This window comes from Neophocaena asiaeorientalis, unplaced genomic scaffold (assembly GCF_003031525.2).
Source record: "Neophocaena asiaeorientalis asiaeorientalis breed wild unplaced genomic scaffold, Neophocaena_asiaeorientalis_V1.1 scaffold30, whole genome shotgun sequence".
In the NCBI taxonomy this organism is placed as follows: domain Eukaryota; kingdom Metazoa; phylum Chordata; class Mammalia; order Artiodactyla; family Phocoenidae; genus Neophocaena; species Neophocaena asiaeorientalis.
Genome location: NW_020174923.1, coordinates 7,375,694 through 7,391,499, shown reverse-complemented (window position 1 = coordinate 7,391,499; position 15,806 = coordinate 7,375,694). Strand labels below are relative to the sequence as shown.

General features: G+C 58.4%; 1 protein-coding gene across 5 annotated transcripts in view; it reads right to left on the bottom strand.

Annotated features, from left to right (window-relative positions):
• Window positions 1-478: 478 nt before the first annotated feature.
• Window positions 479-15,806, bottom strand: part of UNK (unk zinc finger) — a 34,081-nt gene continuing 18,753 nt past the window's right edge. For 2 of the 5 annotated variants that reach the window (XM_024760721.1, XM_024760722.1), the window contains 15 exons: window positions 14,461-14,670; window positions 13,132-13,308; window positions 12,861-12,991; window positions 12,181-12,316; window positions 11,514-11,631; window positions 10,427-10,511; window positions 9,179-9,321; window positions 8,570-8,770; window positions 7,931-7,996; window positions 7,295-7,469; window positions 6,303-6,404; window positions 5,988-6,176; window positions 3,668-3,849; window positions 2,787-3,044; window positions 484-1,952 (listed from right to left, as the gene is read on the bottom strand). In XM_024760721.1, coding sequence (XP_024616489.1) covers window positions 1,797-1,952; window positions 2,787-3,044; window positions 3,668-3,849; window positions 5,988-6,176; window positions 6,303-6,404; window positions 7,295-7,469; window positions 7,931-7,996; window positions 8,570-8,770; window positions 9,179-9,321; window positions 10,427-10,511; window positions 11,514-11,631; window positions 12,181-12,316; window positions 12,861-12,991; window positions 13,132-13,308; window positions 14,461-14,670 — 2,329 coding nt within the window. In that variant the 3' untranslated portion in view covers window positions 484-1,796. Of the gene's footprint in view, window positions 1,953-2,786; window positions 3,045-3,667; window positions 3,850-5,987; window positions 6,177-6,302; window positions 6,405-7,294; window positions 7,470-7,930; window positions 7,997-8,569; window positions 8,771-9,178; window positions 9,322-10,426; window positions 10,512-11,513; window positions 11,632-12,180; window positions 12,317-12,860; window positions 12,992-13,131; window positions 13,309-14,460; window positions 14,671-15,806 lie in introns of all 5 variants that reach the window. The other 3 variants (XM_024760723.1, XM_024760719.1, XM_024760720.1) reach the window with 3 other exon arrangements.

The window sequence follows — 15,806 nt, the reverse complement described above, 5'->3', positions numbered from 1 at the left end:
CACTTAACAGGCCAGCTAAGAGCAGGGGAGGGGAGGTGGCTCAAAGGCTCCCTCAGGGGGCAGGCCCACCTTTCTTTCGATGCTTTTATGAGCAGGCACTGTCTGTTCCTCTGAGAAGCTACTAGGGGCCTTGTTGTCTTTTGGAAAACATTAAGTATACCAGTTGCATCTGACGATAGAGCTCTGAAGAGCCCTAGGGCCTGGGAGGTCTCTGGGTCCAGGGCTTAAGGTCCCCATCCCATCAACCCCAGCAGGCCTGCGTCAGAACACTCAAGCTCTGTCTAGGAGCCTGGAGCAGCCTTTGGGCCTGGATGGGCCCAGAGTGCCTCAAGGCCTCTTCAGCTATCTAGCCACACCTCAGGGGTCAGGCACGAGCCTTTCCCATGGCTGAAACCTGGGCTGGGCTGGCTGAGCTGGGCCAGAGGCCCTCCTTTAGGGCCCAACTGTCCCTCACCCCGACATAAACAAGCTACCACCGCAAGTTCATATTTTATTTCCAATACGTTTGGAGCTTTGATTTTTGCGTTTTTGTAAAAAAGTTTTCACTTAATTCGTTGAAAGCCCTTTCGTGCTGAGCCCAAGGGGGCGCCTGGGCCGGGCCAGACCCTTTGCAGCCCTCTTGCTCCCACCCCAGACCCCCAGTGCTGGGAGTGGGGTGGCTTCTCTCTGCCCACTCTGCCCTCCCACCCCCTGCTGCATCTCTCTGTACAGAACAATTTTAAAAATGGAAGCTAAGACACAATATACATCGGACAGGCACGCACACACATGCACACAGGCGTCTGCTCCAAACGGGCAGGACGTCAGCTGCACTCAGAGAGCACCAAGGAATGCATACGGAGCCCCTCCTGGGGAGGAGGGCGGGGCCTGAGCCCCACCTTGGTCCTCACAGTCCGCAGCTCCTCCCCACCTATTGCCCTGCTAGCTGCCAGAGGGAGGGGTGGACAGCACGGAGGGCTGTGCAGAGGGGAGACAGCTGAGGGCACCTGGGGGGTGATGGAGAGCGCAGTGCCAGCCTGGTAGGTCGCCCTGGGGCCAGGGAGGCTGCTCTAGGAGCCCGGGGGTGGGGGGAGGACTGGGGTACACCCCCGGCCTCAGGTACCTGAGGGGTAAAAGGCCTGGGCTTTGCCCCTCGAGGAGCTGCAAGGGCCCAGGGTTGGGAGTGGGGCTGGCCCCACGGCTTTGGCCCACCAGCCTGGACTAAACACACGCCTGGTAACCCTAGAGCTCGGTGGGCTTGGATCCCCCGCGCTCAAGCCTCACAGCTGGGAACCAGGTCTGGGCCCAGGTCCTCCACACCCCTGGCTCTCGCCCTGGCCTGGGGAAGTGGGGTGAACAGGGCCTGCCCTGAAGGCTTGTCCCCTCCCCTTGGCCCCTTCTAGCTTTCCACCCTTCCCTGCTCAGGCCCCAGGAAGAAGTTAAAAATAGTTAGTTCCTACATAAAAACGAGGCTGAAACAGATTCCCTGCCAAAAGGCTGGTGGGAGAAGAGGGGACTCTGTCTCTGCAGTGGGAAAGGTAGGGAGCGGGCAGAGGGAGGACTGCAAAATAGTTTTTTCTCTTAAAAAGTGCTTGGTGAGTCTGTTTAAAGTGTGTGTCTATATCCACGTATAGATATACACACAGACACTGTTCACACACTGGCTGCCCACGCACACCTACACACATACAGAAATGTATACATAATCATATACATATACATACATACATACATACATACATACATACATACATATATATACTTTAAAAAGTCCTAGGGGAGAAGATCTGAGCCAGGCCGGGGCCAGGCCTGCAGGGTCACGACTGGAGGGCGTGGGCCCGGCCTGGCTGGCAGACGGGGCACTCACTGCCCTCGGCACAGAGCTCACACAGCACGGCGTGTTGGCACGGCAGCACCGCTCGGTTCTGCTCCTGACACTTAAGGCATTTCACCGACTGCATGTGGAACACGGCCTGCGGGGAAAGGGACATCACGGTCACTGGCCCAGCCCCATGTCGGACAAAGCGCTCCCCCAACTCTCACTGTAGCCCCTTGGGATGAGGAAACCCGACAGTGTGCTTACAGGCCCCAGCTGATAAGGAAGAGGGCAGGGTCAGGGGGCTGGCTGATCACCTCACGGCGCCTCATCTCTGCTTTCAGCTGCAAGGCCGAGTGGGGCTGAGTCGGAGCTGTGCGTGGGGGAGCGGGGAGGGCCAGGGCCGCTCTACAGCTCCCAGCCGGACAGGCTTTCCCTCGCACAAAGGCTTCTGCCTCTTGTCTCGTTTGACCTTATAATGACCCTAGGTCCCCAGTGAGAACTGTGGGGTCTGGAGAGGGTAGTGATGGGCCCGAGGTGACACGGCTGCCCAACGAAGGGAAGTATACTCTTCCCACTGTGCCGCACTCCCCTGGGGACCCAGAAGGGCACCAAGGAATGCAGACAGTAGCCCTGGGGACCTAACCATTCTGGAATGTCTGCTGGCGTGTGCAGAGCTCACAGGAAGAGAAGTGGTCAGCATGAAACTTAGGGCCCAGGCGTACTAATGCAGCTCAGCTCAGTGCCTGCCCTCTAAAGTGCCAGGGGTGGGCCCTGGTGCCCATCTACCTCCAGGTTTCCCACCTCCCCAGTGAGTGACTTTCTATTCCGAGCTCCTCTCCAGCAGGCTGGCATTTTGTGTGAGCTCAGCGGGGACAGAGGCTCTTAGGAGGGTGGCCATCCCTGGAACAGCAGGGACCCATCCAAGTCCAAGCACTGGCTGAGCCCACTGTACCTTCCCACCCTGTGCTCCCCAACCTCCTAAGCTGACCTTGTCTACTTGCTCCAAGTGAGCCCGCAGCTGCTTCTGGAGAGAGTAGAGGGTGGAGAGTGAGAGGGCTTCCAGGTCGGGGAAGGTGGGCAGGGCCTGCGGGTCGGAGGCCGAGTGCAGCCGCTCCAGCTCCTCCTGTAGTTTCTTCACCTGCACCTCCAGTGCATCTCGCTGCTCCCGGGCCAGCTCGCACTCAGCGCCTGCCGCGCTGGCCCGCTCCCCGGCCTCCTCTGCCTCCTTCTTCCAGGCATCACAAGCCTATGGGCCCAACACGCAGCACCTTGTCATGATGGCCCCCCCTGCCCTTGCCCCCCACCCTGAGAGTGCATCTCTGGGAGCCCGTGTGGGCCACTGTGGCTGCGGGGCCTGCGGGGGAGCTGGGTCAGGTGTCTGGGAAGTGGGGCAGGGAGGAGGGCTGATGCTGCCTGCAGAGAGGAGAGGTTTCAGGACCTGCAAGAGACCCTCTGTGGGCAGGGAAAGGGGCTGAGCCCAGCACAGCAGGGGAGCACCAGGCAGAGCTGGCCAGCACCTCCAGGGGCAGCCATGCTGTGGCTGGACATAAGGCCCATCTCAGAACCTAGAACCCTGGACCTAGAGTCCTGGAGAGTCAGGGCTTCTGGGCAGAAGCAAGCAGTGCTATGGGCCCAGACCAAATAAGCACCTCACAGAGGGAATTCCAAGCCTGGGATACCAGCCACCCCAGGGTCCTGACCGGCAAGGCAAGTTTTTCCACAGGGGGAGAGAATAAGCCGAACGGAGTTTCTGCTCTGTTCTCCAGGACCCCTGGCCTCCCCCAGCCCCTGTACCCACTCTGTGTAAGATGGATGGGCTTGGGCTAGATGCCACAGGCCCCGGGAAAGGCGGGTGGGCGGGGCCAGTACCTGTCTTGCCTGCTTCCAGGACTCCTCCCACTGCTTGATGGTGCCGTTGGCTTCATCTAGCTCTTGCCGAAGCCGGGCCAGCTCAGCAGCCCCGGGCCCTGACAGGAAGGCAGGGGAAGTGCCCGGGGAGAAGCTTCCAGAGGCAAAATGCTCCCAGATGCTGCTATTCATCCCATTCAGACCTGCCCCAGGAAGGGGAGGAACATCAGAGCTCCGAAGAGCTCTGGGCTTGGGCCTGGCCCCCGCCCTGTCCAGCCCTGCCTGGGGGCCTGCAGGGGCTGGCTGTGCAAGGCTCCAGCAACGTCAGGCTGGGGGATTTCACAGGGATGCGCAGGCGCCACCTGTTACTCATCAGCTGCTACTTGACTTCCGAGTCTCAGCATCCCTGTCCGTAAAGTGGGGCTCCCATCCCTTGCCTCACGAGGTGAGTCAGGGGCCTTGGGAAGTGCTGTAGGGAGAGCAGTCTGGGAATGTGGCAATTTGCGAGCCCAACTTCACTTTCAGCCTAGAGAAAGGGGAGCCTTCTTGCACCCTGATGTGAGGCCCAGGAGGAGATTCAGGAAAAAAGACTTGGATTAAGAGCCTCAGATGATGGCAGAGCTGGAGCCGGAAGAGCACAGGGAGCCCTTGGTCCATCCCCCTTGTTTACAGTGAGGAAACGGACATAAGACATGTTGCCAGGAATCACAAAAACAGTTACATGGTAGAGCCAGGACGCAGCCAGGGCGTCTGGCTCCAAAGGCCTGCTCTTTGCAAACAGCTAAGCTGGGTGCTCATCCACCGCCCCCTTCACCCACTCATTCAGCAGAGGTTTAACTAACACCACGTGCCCCTGCTCTGTGGCCCCCAGGACGGCCCCTGTCTTCTGAGGGAGGCCTATATCCACCTCTGGCCTCAGTCTGCCCACACATATCATTCTAATGACTTCTTTCTTGCTCCCTTTCCCACTAATCCGGCCAGGATGTTCTAGAACCAAACGGATTTAAAAGAGTCTGTCCTCCAAGCAACACAAGTGCACCTACATGACCAACGTCGTCCTGTATGGAGATACAAGGCTCTCTGCCCTGTCCTGGAGGCAAGAACTTGGGATCCCTGCTGAGGCAACCCTGGCCAGCGGCAAGCTCCACCTGTGCTTCTCCTCCCGCTCGGGTGGCATTTTCTCTCATGGAGGGGAGCCACTTCCTCGGGGAGCCCCACCCAGGTTAGGTCCCTCTGTTATTCTGAATCGCAGCACCCAGCCTGTTGCCTCCACACGACAGTGACGGTCTCTAAGCATGATGTGATGTAATGCCTGGGCACCTCTGCCTCTCCCGAGAGACCGTGGCTCCATGCCAGCAGGGACTGCTGCGCTCACCTTGTATCCGTAACTATGTGCGCAAGGAAGGAATGCGTGGCCAGTAACAGGGCTGCAGTCAAGATACCTCCAGAATATGGGCAAGCCAACAAACCTAACAGCAAGCACCTGCGCCGACAGCATCAACACCAGCGGTGAAGGTGCTGCACTCATCCTCAGAGACAGCAGGGAAGGACCCAAAGCTGCTCAGAATGTCAAAGGGCAGCTCAGAGGCTCAGGCTCAGTGTGACCAGGATGCCCAGCACCCTCAGGGAGGGTGTTTCTGATCTCCTTGAACAGCTGCCGGGGGAGGGGGAAGTAAGAGTAGCAGCTGCTGCTGAACAAGAGGCAGCAGGTTGGATGTCTGTTACTTCAGCAGACGTTCGCGCTGGCCCCACGCACACACGCAGGTCTCCACCTGCGCTTCTGGACCCTCTGCTCTAACGTGCCCTCCAGAGCCCCTGGTCCACACAGTTCTAACGCTGGGTTCAGCCAACAGCCTTTGGAGCTACAGCTGGGTCTGCTTGGTGTTTCTGCTGGACAGGGAGGCCGCCCTGCGCCAGGGCTGAGCCTGTTCAGACTTCTCCCTTGGCCCCGAGGAGCTCTGGGTGACTAGGCAGAGCCGCCACACTGGCACGGAGAGCAGACCTAGGCCCTGGCAACTCTGAGGCCACACTTCTCACTGTGCACTGGCCCGGGGCCTAGCACTTCACTCATGTTATTTCCTTTAAGCCTCACAACCACCACACGAGGTGGGTGCTGCCATTATACCCATTTCACAGAGGAAACTAAGAGAGGCTAAGTCACTTGTCCAGGTTCACACACCTCAGAGAACCGTGGAACCGGGGCCTGACTCGCCTCCGTGCCCGGAGCCCCTACTCTAACCTCCACTCTGCACTGCCTGTAGCCGTGGACAAAATGGCCAAAGGCACTTTCCAAAAGCTCAGATTCCTGCCCCAGGCCTTAGAGAGCCATACCCCCTCTTACCCAAAGATCCATGTGATGCTGACGTCCCCAAAAATGTGTTCTCTGACTGGCTCAGGTGGCCCTGGGGCTGCTGCAGGAAATGCGAGGAGAGGCTGACAGGAGGGGACGGGGATGCTGAGTGGAAGGAAGCAGAGCTGCTCAAGGAGCCAGGGATGTTCACGGGTGCGGAGCTCTGCAGCAAACTGCCGCCTGCAAGAGAGGCCCAGGAGGCCCAGGAGCGTGGCCGAGTGAGGGGCGTGGCTCGTCTGCCCACCCCCGGGCCAGGCTGGACCCCAGGGGCCCTCCCAAGCCATCCTGCCCACCCATGCCCAGTACCGATTGTGATGCTGCCTGGGTGGGGCACCGTGCTGTTATCGAAAGTCTTCTCTAGGGCAGCTACCCCAAACTCGTTCAGGTCCAGGTCATCCAGGGCAGACTCTAGAGACAGAGTGACTGGAGTGTGAGCCTCCCAGCCTCCCGAGGGCCCACACAGTCCCGAGGTTCCAGGCCTCACCTCCTGGACCCACCTGCCCTTTACTGCCTCTACTCCTGCCCCTGCCTCATCTTCGAGCTCAGTCCCACTGGAGCTGTGCTCGCTCAAGCCTCTGCTTGTGCCTGGGCTGCCCCTCTGCCAACACCGATCCCCTAGCCAAGTCCCGCTCAAATGGCTCTCCTTTCAGAAGCCTTCTTCGATACACCCGGGGGAAATGAGCTCTAATCCAGCTGACAGAGGTCTTGTCCGCTGACGTTGCAGCTTGTGTGTCTCACCCCTGAGCTCACTGAGGGCAGGCAGGCCTCTGGACCCTCAGGGGCTAGTGCACAGTAGCTGCCCAACAAATGTCCACTGCGCTCTGAGGAACTGGACTGGGAGGGCAGGAACAGCATGTCTTCATCTGTCACCCCAGTGCCTGCAGTAGGACCTAGCACAAAGTGGCACCCATAAATGACTGCTGAAAGAGAAGGGCAGTGGCTTCTAACGACCAGGAACTCTAAGGACAGCTGTGCAGGTTTTTCACAAGGATACCTGGCTGGGGTTGAATGACGTATGTCGTGGAATGAGACCGCACAGGCCCATGGGAAGAGGCATCTCTTTCTAATCTGCACAGAAGAGCAAACTGGAGGGCTAACTGGCTATAAAGGCTAGTCTTGGCTCTACACCTTGGGCTCATGTTCCATTTAGGTCAAAGGGCTCAGAATGCCCACCCTCTGACTCTCCCAAGACAGATGTCTAAAGTGATCGGTATGCTGGTTTGAGTCTCACTCCAGAGACCTAGTATCTCCGACTCCAGACCTGCTCCTAGACTTAGCAACAGAAATGGCCCAATTACCTATGACCGACTCTACCGTGTCGCTGGTGGGGTAGAAGGGCAGAGCATTTGCATTCATGCCAGGAACGCTGCTGGTGCCGGCGGGGCTAGGGGGAGTAGCTGCTAGGCTGGAGGTGATACTAGAAGAGATGCTTGAGGTCAGGGGGCTGCCCACAGGGAGGATGCCCAGCATATCCTGCAACAAGAGAGTGAAGAAGAGACACAGTGGGATGGCTGCCCACGGATGGGGGCTGGAGGCGGGGGCTGGCTAGGGCAGAAGGGAAGGGTGCATCCCAGCTCTCGCCTGGTTGCCCTGAACACCTTGTTGGGAGGCTGGAGTTGGACAGGTGTGGCTTGGAGGCTGCAGGGCCTACTCATCCCTAAAGTTCTGCAGTAGGGGAAGGGAGAAGCAAGTTCAGTGCAAGGACAGATGTTTAATATTTTTTTTGACTGGCTAATGAGTGAGTCTGGAGATGAGGGGCTCAAGGGCCTGACTCCCACCCTCTCTGAATTTGGGGCTGAGGCCCCCCCTTAATCCTGCCCTCAGTCTGTAGAGAAAGCGGTGCCCCGTGCTCCCCGAAGAAGCCTCCTGGGGTTCTGGCCTGTCCTGTCCGCAGCAGGTGCCAGAAGGGGAGAAGGGGGCCGAGGGCTCTGTACCTGTTTGGGCTGAAGCAGAGGCTGCTCTTGACTCCTGGGCTCTAGTGAGTGGGGTTTTAACTTGGCCTGAGAGAAAAGTCAGGGAGCAGGAGATGAATGCGGTGCTAGGGAGCGACCCTGAGCCCATGAGTTCTCCTGAGCATCAACTTGCCATGGCTCACTGAGGGGGAAGGAGGCACCAGACACCTGTTGTACAGTCCCCCTTCACACACATGCACCCTCCTTCCCTACCCTGGGAACCCGGGGAGCTGCTCCTCTCCTCCCTGTGACTCCAAGTCACAGATAAGCCAGTTCCACACCCCTTGTCCTGCTCCCCAAGGCCCTGCTGTCCCATCAAGGCAGCACAGGGCAGGGCAAAGTCCCGACGTGGGGTCAGAAGACTGAATAGTAACCCTTTCCCCTCTATTAACTGGCTCGGACACTGGGTGAGGTGCTCAGCCTCTAACCTGCCTGTCTTCATCTGTAAAATGGAATGGCCTCACCCGCTCTGCTCAGTCTTGAAGAGGCTGGGAACAGGGGCGTCCTAGCTCCCAGTCACATTCCCCATAGCTGGGCCAGGACAACCCTCCAGGTCTTCTCTTGCCGCATGCAGAAGGTTAGCCCATGCTAACCTCACTGGGCTGCCCCCTCATCCCTTACCTGGCATTTCAAAGTTTTCAGGTACTCAGCTCCCACCTGGTCTTCCCTCTCGAAGCCAGGAGCCTTCTTATAACTGCCAGGGGCGAGGCCAGACTCCCCAGGAAAGACAATGCCTTCCAGATTCGGGGGCTTCCTGATGGAGCCCGGTGGGGAGCCACAGAGGTTAGATGGGCTGCCGAGGCTGCTGTTTCTACAGAGGAGCTGCAGAGAAGGAAGAGTAGGCTGGTGGGCAAAATGCAGGCTGGGGCATGGCCCATTCTCCGTCCCTGCGTGGGAGGGAGATCCTTCATCAAGGGGCTCAGTTCCTTTTTAACTGGCCAGGGGGCAGCAACCACCACCCAGGACCCAGAACCCCATGTGGAAGCTGTGTGTTGGGGGGCAGACAGGTTTTGTCCCTTCTACTACCTGTGATCAGCTCTACCCAGGCTGATCGCAGGGCTCTGGGGACACCACTCCAGCCACTATCAGCTTTTGACAGAGAGAAGAACCCTGGGGCAGAAAGGGCAGCACCCTTGGGCGGAGGCCTCCTCCCCAAGCACAGGGCACGAGAGGCAGGTGTTGGCTCTGGGCAGGCATGGTGCCCACCCCACCCACTGGACAGGCACGTACAGCGCTGAGGTCAGGGGCATGCGGGCTGGAAGGGCTCACGGGCACCGAGTCTCCGGCAGCAGACGGCATGTACAAGACGGGACCTGGCTGGGTGGGGCTGGACACAGCGGAGGAAGGCTGCAGGTCGTCACTGAGGGGTGGCTCTGCAAGAGACAGGGGCAGGGTGTCAGCAGGCTCCCGAGCCAGCTCTGTCCCTCCAAAAATGCATCTGGGTCTCTTAAAGGAGCGCAGGCATCCCCCTGCGTATGAAGGGAAGGCTTCTGTTTCTATTAATATCACGTGCTGTGCACTTACTACGTGCCAGGCAATTTGTATTAATCGTAAATCTTCACAATGACTGGAAGACAGAAGTGATACCATGGTCTCCACTTTACAGATAAGGAAACTGAGGCTCAGAGAGGTAAGGTATATCTCCCAAGGGGGCTGAGCTAGGAAACAGAAGAGCTGGGATTTGAACCCCAATCCACACGCCTCCAAAGCTTGGGCCATTCATTGCTTCTCTGTGCTGCCTTGGCTGGGCCCACCTCTGAGCCACATGTGTGCTTCCCCCTCCCTAGGGCCTCAGTTTATTTTTCACTCTAATCCCAGAGATAAGGCCTAAGGCTAGAAAGAAGTTAAGGACAAACAGAGCAGTGGCCTGGGGCAGACACAGGTTGTAACTCAAACCCGTCTCTGAGACTGGCGGTGGTGGTCTGGAGCGGCACCGCAGCCCAGGACCACATGCAGCTGCTGAGCACCCGGAACGTGCCTAGTCTGGACTGGAACGTGCTGCAGCTATGCAAGTACACGCCAGCTTTCAAAGACTTGGTTTGAAGAAAAAAAGGGAAAATATCTTGATTTTATGTTGACTGTATTTTAAATGATATTATTTTATGTTGGGTTAAATAAAAATATATTATTAAAAATTGACCTATTTCTTTTTCTTCTTTTTAGATATGGTTACTAAAATATCTAAAATGACATAAAGGGGGGTGCATTAAATTTTGATTGGACAGCTCTGCTCTCAGCAGGGCAGAGTGCTGTGTTCAGTTAGTGATGTCTGCCATGGGTGGGGCACGGGGTGGCTGCTGGGATTTGCCTAGTTGGCTGGGGAGGGTGCCTCACCCTGCCTGGGCCTGCGAGTGTGCGGCCAGGGGCACAGTCCCTGCTGTCTGGGGCCCACTGCTGGCTGACACTGATCTTAGGGGGAGGGGGGACGGGAGGGGAGGGGGGAGAGGGCACTGCCCCAGGGCAATGGGAACAGCATACGGTCTACGTGGGCGAAGGCGCAGAAGGGTCCTCGGGGACAGCTGCCCGACTGCTGCATGTCGTTGCACTTGGTAGATTTATAGATCTGGAGGGCAGAGCAGAACAGAGGTGGGTCAGGCTTGGGCAGAGAGAGAAAGGCAGCCAGGGGTGCCTTCAGCATGGCTGGGTTAGCTTAGAAATCTCTCCTTTCTCCTCCCCACCCGATGCCGCTTCCCTAAGTCTCTCCCTGCCAACTGCTTACTCAAGCCAGAGTGAGCAGACACTGCCGCCCGCATGCCAGGGACCACCCCCCTCCTGTGGTCACAGGCCCAACCAGCCCTGACCCAGCTCTCACAAAGGGATCTTCTCCATGCTACTCTCAACTCATGATCTTGGCCAGGGCTGTGACCTTCCAATGTAACTCTGGGCATTAAGGGGGCCAAGTTCACAGGCAACACCCATCCACCCTGGAGCACTCTGGGCTGGGATCTACGCTGGGCCTAACTTTCTACCCTGCTGTCTGTAGCCCACATAACGTAGTTTCCGTCCGTGTGTCTATCTCAGGGTGTCCTGACCTCCATGGAACCAAGGGAAGGGACAGCACATGCCTCTACATACCATACGTGAGATTGTGGCACACTGACAGAGCCCAGGCCGCACCGTGGGGCTAGGGGCTGCATCAGGGAAGTTGCTGGTCCCTAGGCCCTCATATGGTACAGGACAACGGTAAGGGGACTTCTTATTGTTTAAATCTTGATGCTACGTTAAGTACCACAAGTGGTGCAAAGCCCAGAACGGCCAAGTCACCATGCCCAGCGCGTGCTCTCCCTATCAGGGGGGCTCGGGGAAACAAAACCGGGGGCCAAGGGCTGCTAGGTGAGTGTGGGCTCAGACAAGGAAAGCTGCCGAATCAGGGTGTGGGGCTCCTGTACGTACTGTCTGGGGGGGAGCCTGTGGCTACAGATCCCTCCCAGGATGGTGTCAGGATGGATTCTGCCAGCATCGGCCCAGACCCTCCTTTCCTTTCTCCTTGCTTTCCAAAGAGGATATGTTAAGCTACCCCCAACCCTCGAAGGGCCGCAGCTCGGGCGCCAGCTCCAAGGCCCACCTCTGGGTGGAACTGCTGCTCCGTGCGGGTGTGGCAGTACTGGCAGGAGTCTCCGTTCTCACACTTGCCAGGGTCACCCCACTCGTCCCCGTGTTTTACGTTCGGACATGGAGATGACCTGGTTAAATAAGAGGGTGGGGTCAGATGGACGCAGAGCGGATCTGGGGGAGCCAATGAGATCGCTGCTGTTCAGGGCCCCTCTCTGGTCTCCCGGCTTTGCACAGCCAGGCTCAGAAGTAGGAAACATCAGCTGCAGAGTGAGGGCCTTACTGGGGCCAGAAGCCTGGCTTTGCTTCTCTGGCCCAACCTGGCTGCATCACCAAGAAGGACACTGTTTTGCTCGCTTTAGCCAAGTCCTCCCCCCGAGCACTGTGCAGCCCAAGGACAGCCAGGCTACAACCACACCACAGTTGGGCCCTGGCAAACGCCCCTCAGGATCCGAACTAGAGGGGCTTCTAACCCAAGATCCTCATTTCATGCCAAAGGAGGATCCAGGAAGGCCCCCTATCGTTCAGCTATCCTGACCATTCTCTCCCCTCGTACCTGGGTGCTGTGATTCTGTGATCCCCAGGGCTGGCCTCCCTGAGAGCACAGTGCAAGCAGCCCCTGCCGGGATCCCTTCCCTGCCACCCTCCCTCCCACGGCTGGCCTGCTTGGGCCAAAGCACCTGTATTTGTGCTTCCGGGGACTCCGCCGCCGGTCCTTGCTGTTGTGGTAGTAGGGACAGGCGTAACCCTGGCGGCACAGCCGTGGGGGCTTCTTGCACGGCTCCGTCTTATAGTTCCCCAGCACATAAGCGGTCTCTGCACAGGGGGCCAGAGGCAGGGGTCAGGTGGAAGGAGAAGCCACTAGGAAGGAGTCTAGGAGCCGAAGCTTTTGTGAGAGGTATGAGCAGGGCCACCTCCTCGTGGGCCAATGCCAAGACTGAGACCCGGGAGAGAGGTAAGGAGGATGCCGCCGTCCCTCACTGGAGATACTCACAGCTCACAGAGTTAAAAGGGCGTCCGCAGGAGGGTTGAGAATATACCTACGTGTACTCATATACGTGTACGACTGTGTATGTGTGAAAGCCTCCTGACGGAATTTAGGGAGCACCTGGGGTGACGGGAGCAGGGCAAGGTGTGTCTGGGGAGACTCCCCCAGAAGTGCCCCCGGATGCCAGGGCTGCAGTTGGCGGGATGTGAGGTGGGATGAGGGGGCAAGTGCCTCCCAGCAGAGGTGGTGGCTTGGGCTGGAGAAGGCAATAGGTGGTGGTGAGCCATGTCCTCAGAGCAGCCATGGGGAGGAGAGGGGGGAGGACAGACAGCTGGTGGGAGGGGGCATGGCCATTTGTGTGGCCACCTTTACCTTGCCACCGAGGCTCCTCACTGAGGATTTTTTCTATCATGGCATGGCTTGCAGCCCCAGCCGACTGGCCCTCTATGCTGCCCTCTACTGTGGTCTGACCGTTCTGCAAGGCCTCCATTGCCTGGAGCTCCCTGGGAAGAGAGGAGAGGACAGAGAGAGCGGGGAGAGGGCATGAGGAGGAAGGAACCAGAGTGCCAGCCCTGCACTTCGTCGGTGGTACTCACCGCGTCTGCAGCCAGGCCCCCACCCCGGCCCTCAGCCATCAACCCACCTGATGTCATAGACAGGGGAGCGGAGGTCATGGGGCCCATGAGCAAAAGCGCAGTGCAGGCCGTTTTTGGTGCAGTTGCCTTTTGAGTCTGTCTCGTGGATGCAGATTCCAGTCTTATAGTAGCGCAGGTGATACCTGCGCTCAGTGTCCCCTGTGGTCCTGTGCAGGAATGGGCACCTGAAACACAGCAGCAGGGGTGGGGGTCACTCACCTTTGCCCCCTGCAGCCTGGGCTACCAGCCGTGCCCTTTCCTGCCCGTTGAAGGCTTTCTCATGACCCAGCAGGTGTACTGATGGTGGGTCAAAGAGGCAAGCAAGTGACGAGTCCTGCTGAGGTAACAGAGCCACCCTCCCACTGCCGGTGGGTGCTGTAGCCCAAAGTGGGGCCTGAAAGGCCTGGCATTCCCACTTCAGCTTCTCAAAGACTACTCAGCCGGTGCCCTGGGCTGTCCTGAAGAGAAGCTCCAGAGGGGGGCACTCTTGGGAGAACAAACACTGCCTAGGTCAGGGGTCTTCAGAGAAGCAAACGCCCTCGGGCCCTGGGTGCTTCATGAAGCTGGGGGGAGGGGTGAGCAAGCCTTTGACCCCTGGGAGAAACGGAAGAGCTGGTGTGGGGTGGTTCAGTGAGGTGCACCCACAGAACACCCCGCAATGCCTCCGTCACCACCTCCGCACGGCTGAGACACTTGTTAGGCGGGGTCAGTCAGTGCCCCCTCAGCACGGCTGAGACACTTGTTAGGCGGGGTCAGTCAATGCCCCCTCAGCACGGCTGAGACACTTGTTAGGCGGGGTCAGTCAGTGCCCCCTCAGTGACGTTCCCAGGTTTGCCACCTCATGTTTGTCATGTGTTATGCCCTGTCTCTTCACAGAGCTTTGTGGCAAAATATTTAGGGTCAGCAAAAAGGGAACTAGAAAAAAAAAAAAATAGAAAAAAAAAAAAGGGCACTAGAGAGGCTGCATGTCACTAAACAGCCTTGGTGGGCACTGCAGGGGATGGAGTGGGTAGTACAGGCTCAGGAGAGGGTCCTTGTGACCTGCAAGGGACCAGGAAAGAAGGCCCAGGAAGCCACTTTGGTTCAGATGTGGCCCTTAGGCTTAGCAGAAGAAAGGCCTGTGTAGGGCTTCCCAAAAGTAGGGAAAGGAGAAGGGGTCTCCCCCAGATGATGGCGGGGTCTGAACCCAGGTCCAAAGCATAGGACGGTGGGCCAGGCTGCAGCAGGTCCCCAAAGGAAGGCTCTGGCTGGCTTCTTGGACTCTGACTGGACTATTGTGAGGGCATCTGATCCAGGAGGCAGGGGGCTCCTCTGAGGGCAGGCTGGGCAGCACTCACTCGTCGCCCTCCGGGCAGAGGCCTGAGGCCTCGTCGTACTTGGTGCAGTAGACGTCGGGGCTGTAGTTGAAGGTGCCGTCCCGGCGGCGGATGGACCGGCGGCGGCGCTGGTTCACGAAGTGCCAGTGGAAGCAGGTGTAGGGCCGGTGCTGAGAGCATTTGTGCTGCACGAAGAGCGGGCACTGCTCAGTGCGGAATTCCTTCAGGTACCTGCAGGGAGAGCCCCCGAGTAGGGTGGGCCAGGAGCAGAGACTTAAGTCCCTTGTTTCCCGGCAAGAAGTTGGCCACCAAGTCCCCCAAGGGCCCTACTCTGGCGGGGGCTAGTTCAACTGAGACACCAGAAAAGACCCAGAGCTAAGGCAGGCCCTCAGCATCAGGATCCTTCCTAATACGCAGGTCCCCAGCCAGCCTGAAGGGCAGGAACCATAGACCACAAGGGCCCTCAGTGGTCAGCTGCCTCTGCCATGGTGACCAGAGGAGCGCTTCGTCAGTGGCTTGTTCTCTGGGCGCTCCCCGAGGTTTCCCAGGCCAAACCACTGATCACAGGGAAAAGGCTGCAAACCAGAGCTTGAGGAGCCTCTCCTAAACTTCCTGCAAGGGTCTCTGCTGCCCAATCTGCCTGCCAATTCCTGGAGGCCTCACTTGCCTCAGGAGCAGGGCTGGGGCACAAGGCCAAGGGCCAGGACAGCTGCTGCTCTAGAGCTGAGAGCCCAGGTCACAAGGTGTTCTTCCGGACCACTGACACAGGTCATCACTGTCCTGTCCGCTGACCTCCTTCCAGAGACACTTCCTAGCATTACCCAAGTCTGTTTGTGAAGCTCATGTTGGAAGCATCTGAAGAGACGCCCTCTCAGCCTTGCCTCCCACAACAGTCTTGCAAATGAGTACCTGCAGCAGCTGAGGTATTCTATTTCTGTCCCAACCTGGGGTTGGGGGCTCTGTCTGTCCTCCCAGCCTCCTCCCAACCTGCATCTCTCTCCTTTACTCTGCATCTAAAAACCAAGACAGGGCTTCCCTGGTGGCGCAGTGGTTGGGAGTCCGCCTGCCAATGCAGGGGATGCGGGTTCGTGCCCCGGTCCGGGAAGATCCCCACATGCCGCGGAGCGGCTGGGCCCGTGAGCCATGGCCGCTGAGCCTGCGCGTCCGGAGCCTGTGCTCCACAACGGGAGAGGCCACAACAGTGAGAGGCCCGCGTACCGCAAAAAAAAAAAAAACAAGACGACCCGAAGCTCCTCCCCCCACACCACCCAGCAGAGGGCCTGACCCACTTATCCCCTTACAGAACCATACCATCCATCTGTGTTTTCATTCACTTTGTGTCCAGGTGGAGGGTTTCTTAGATTTTC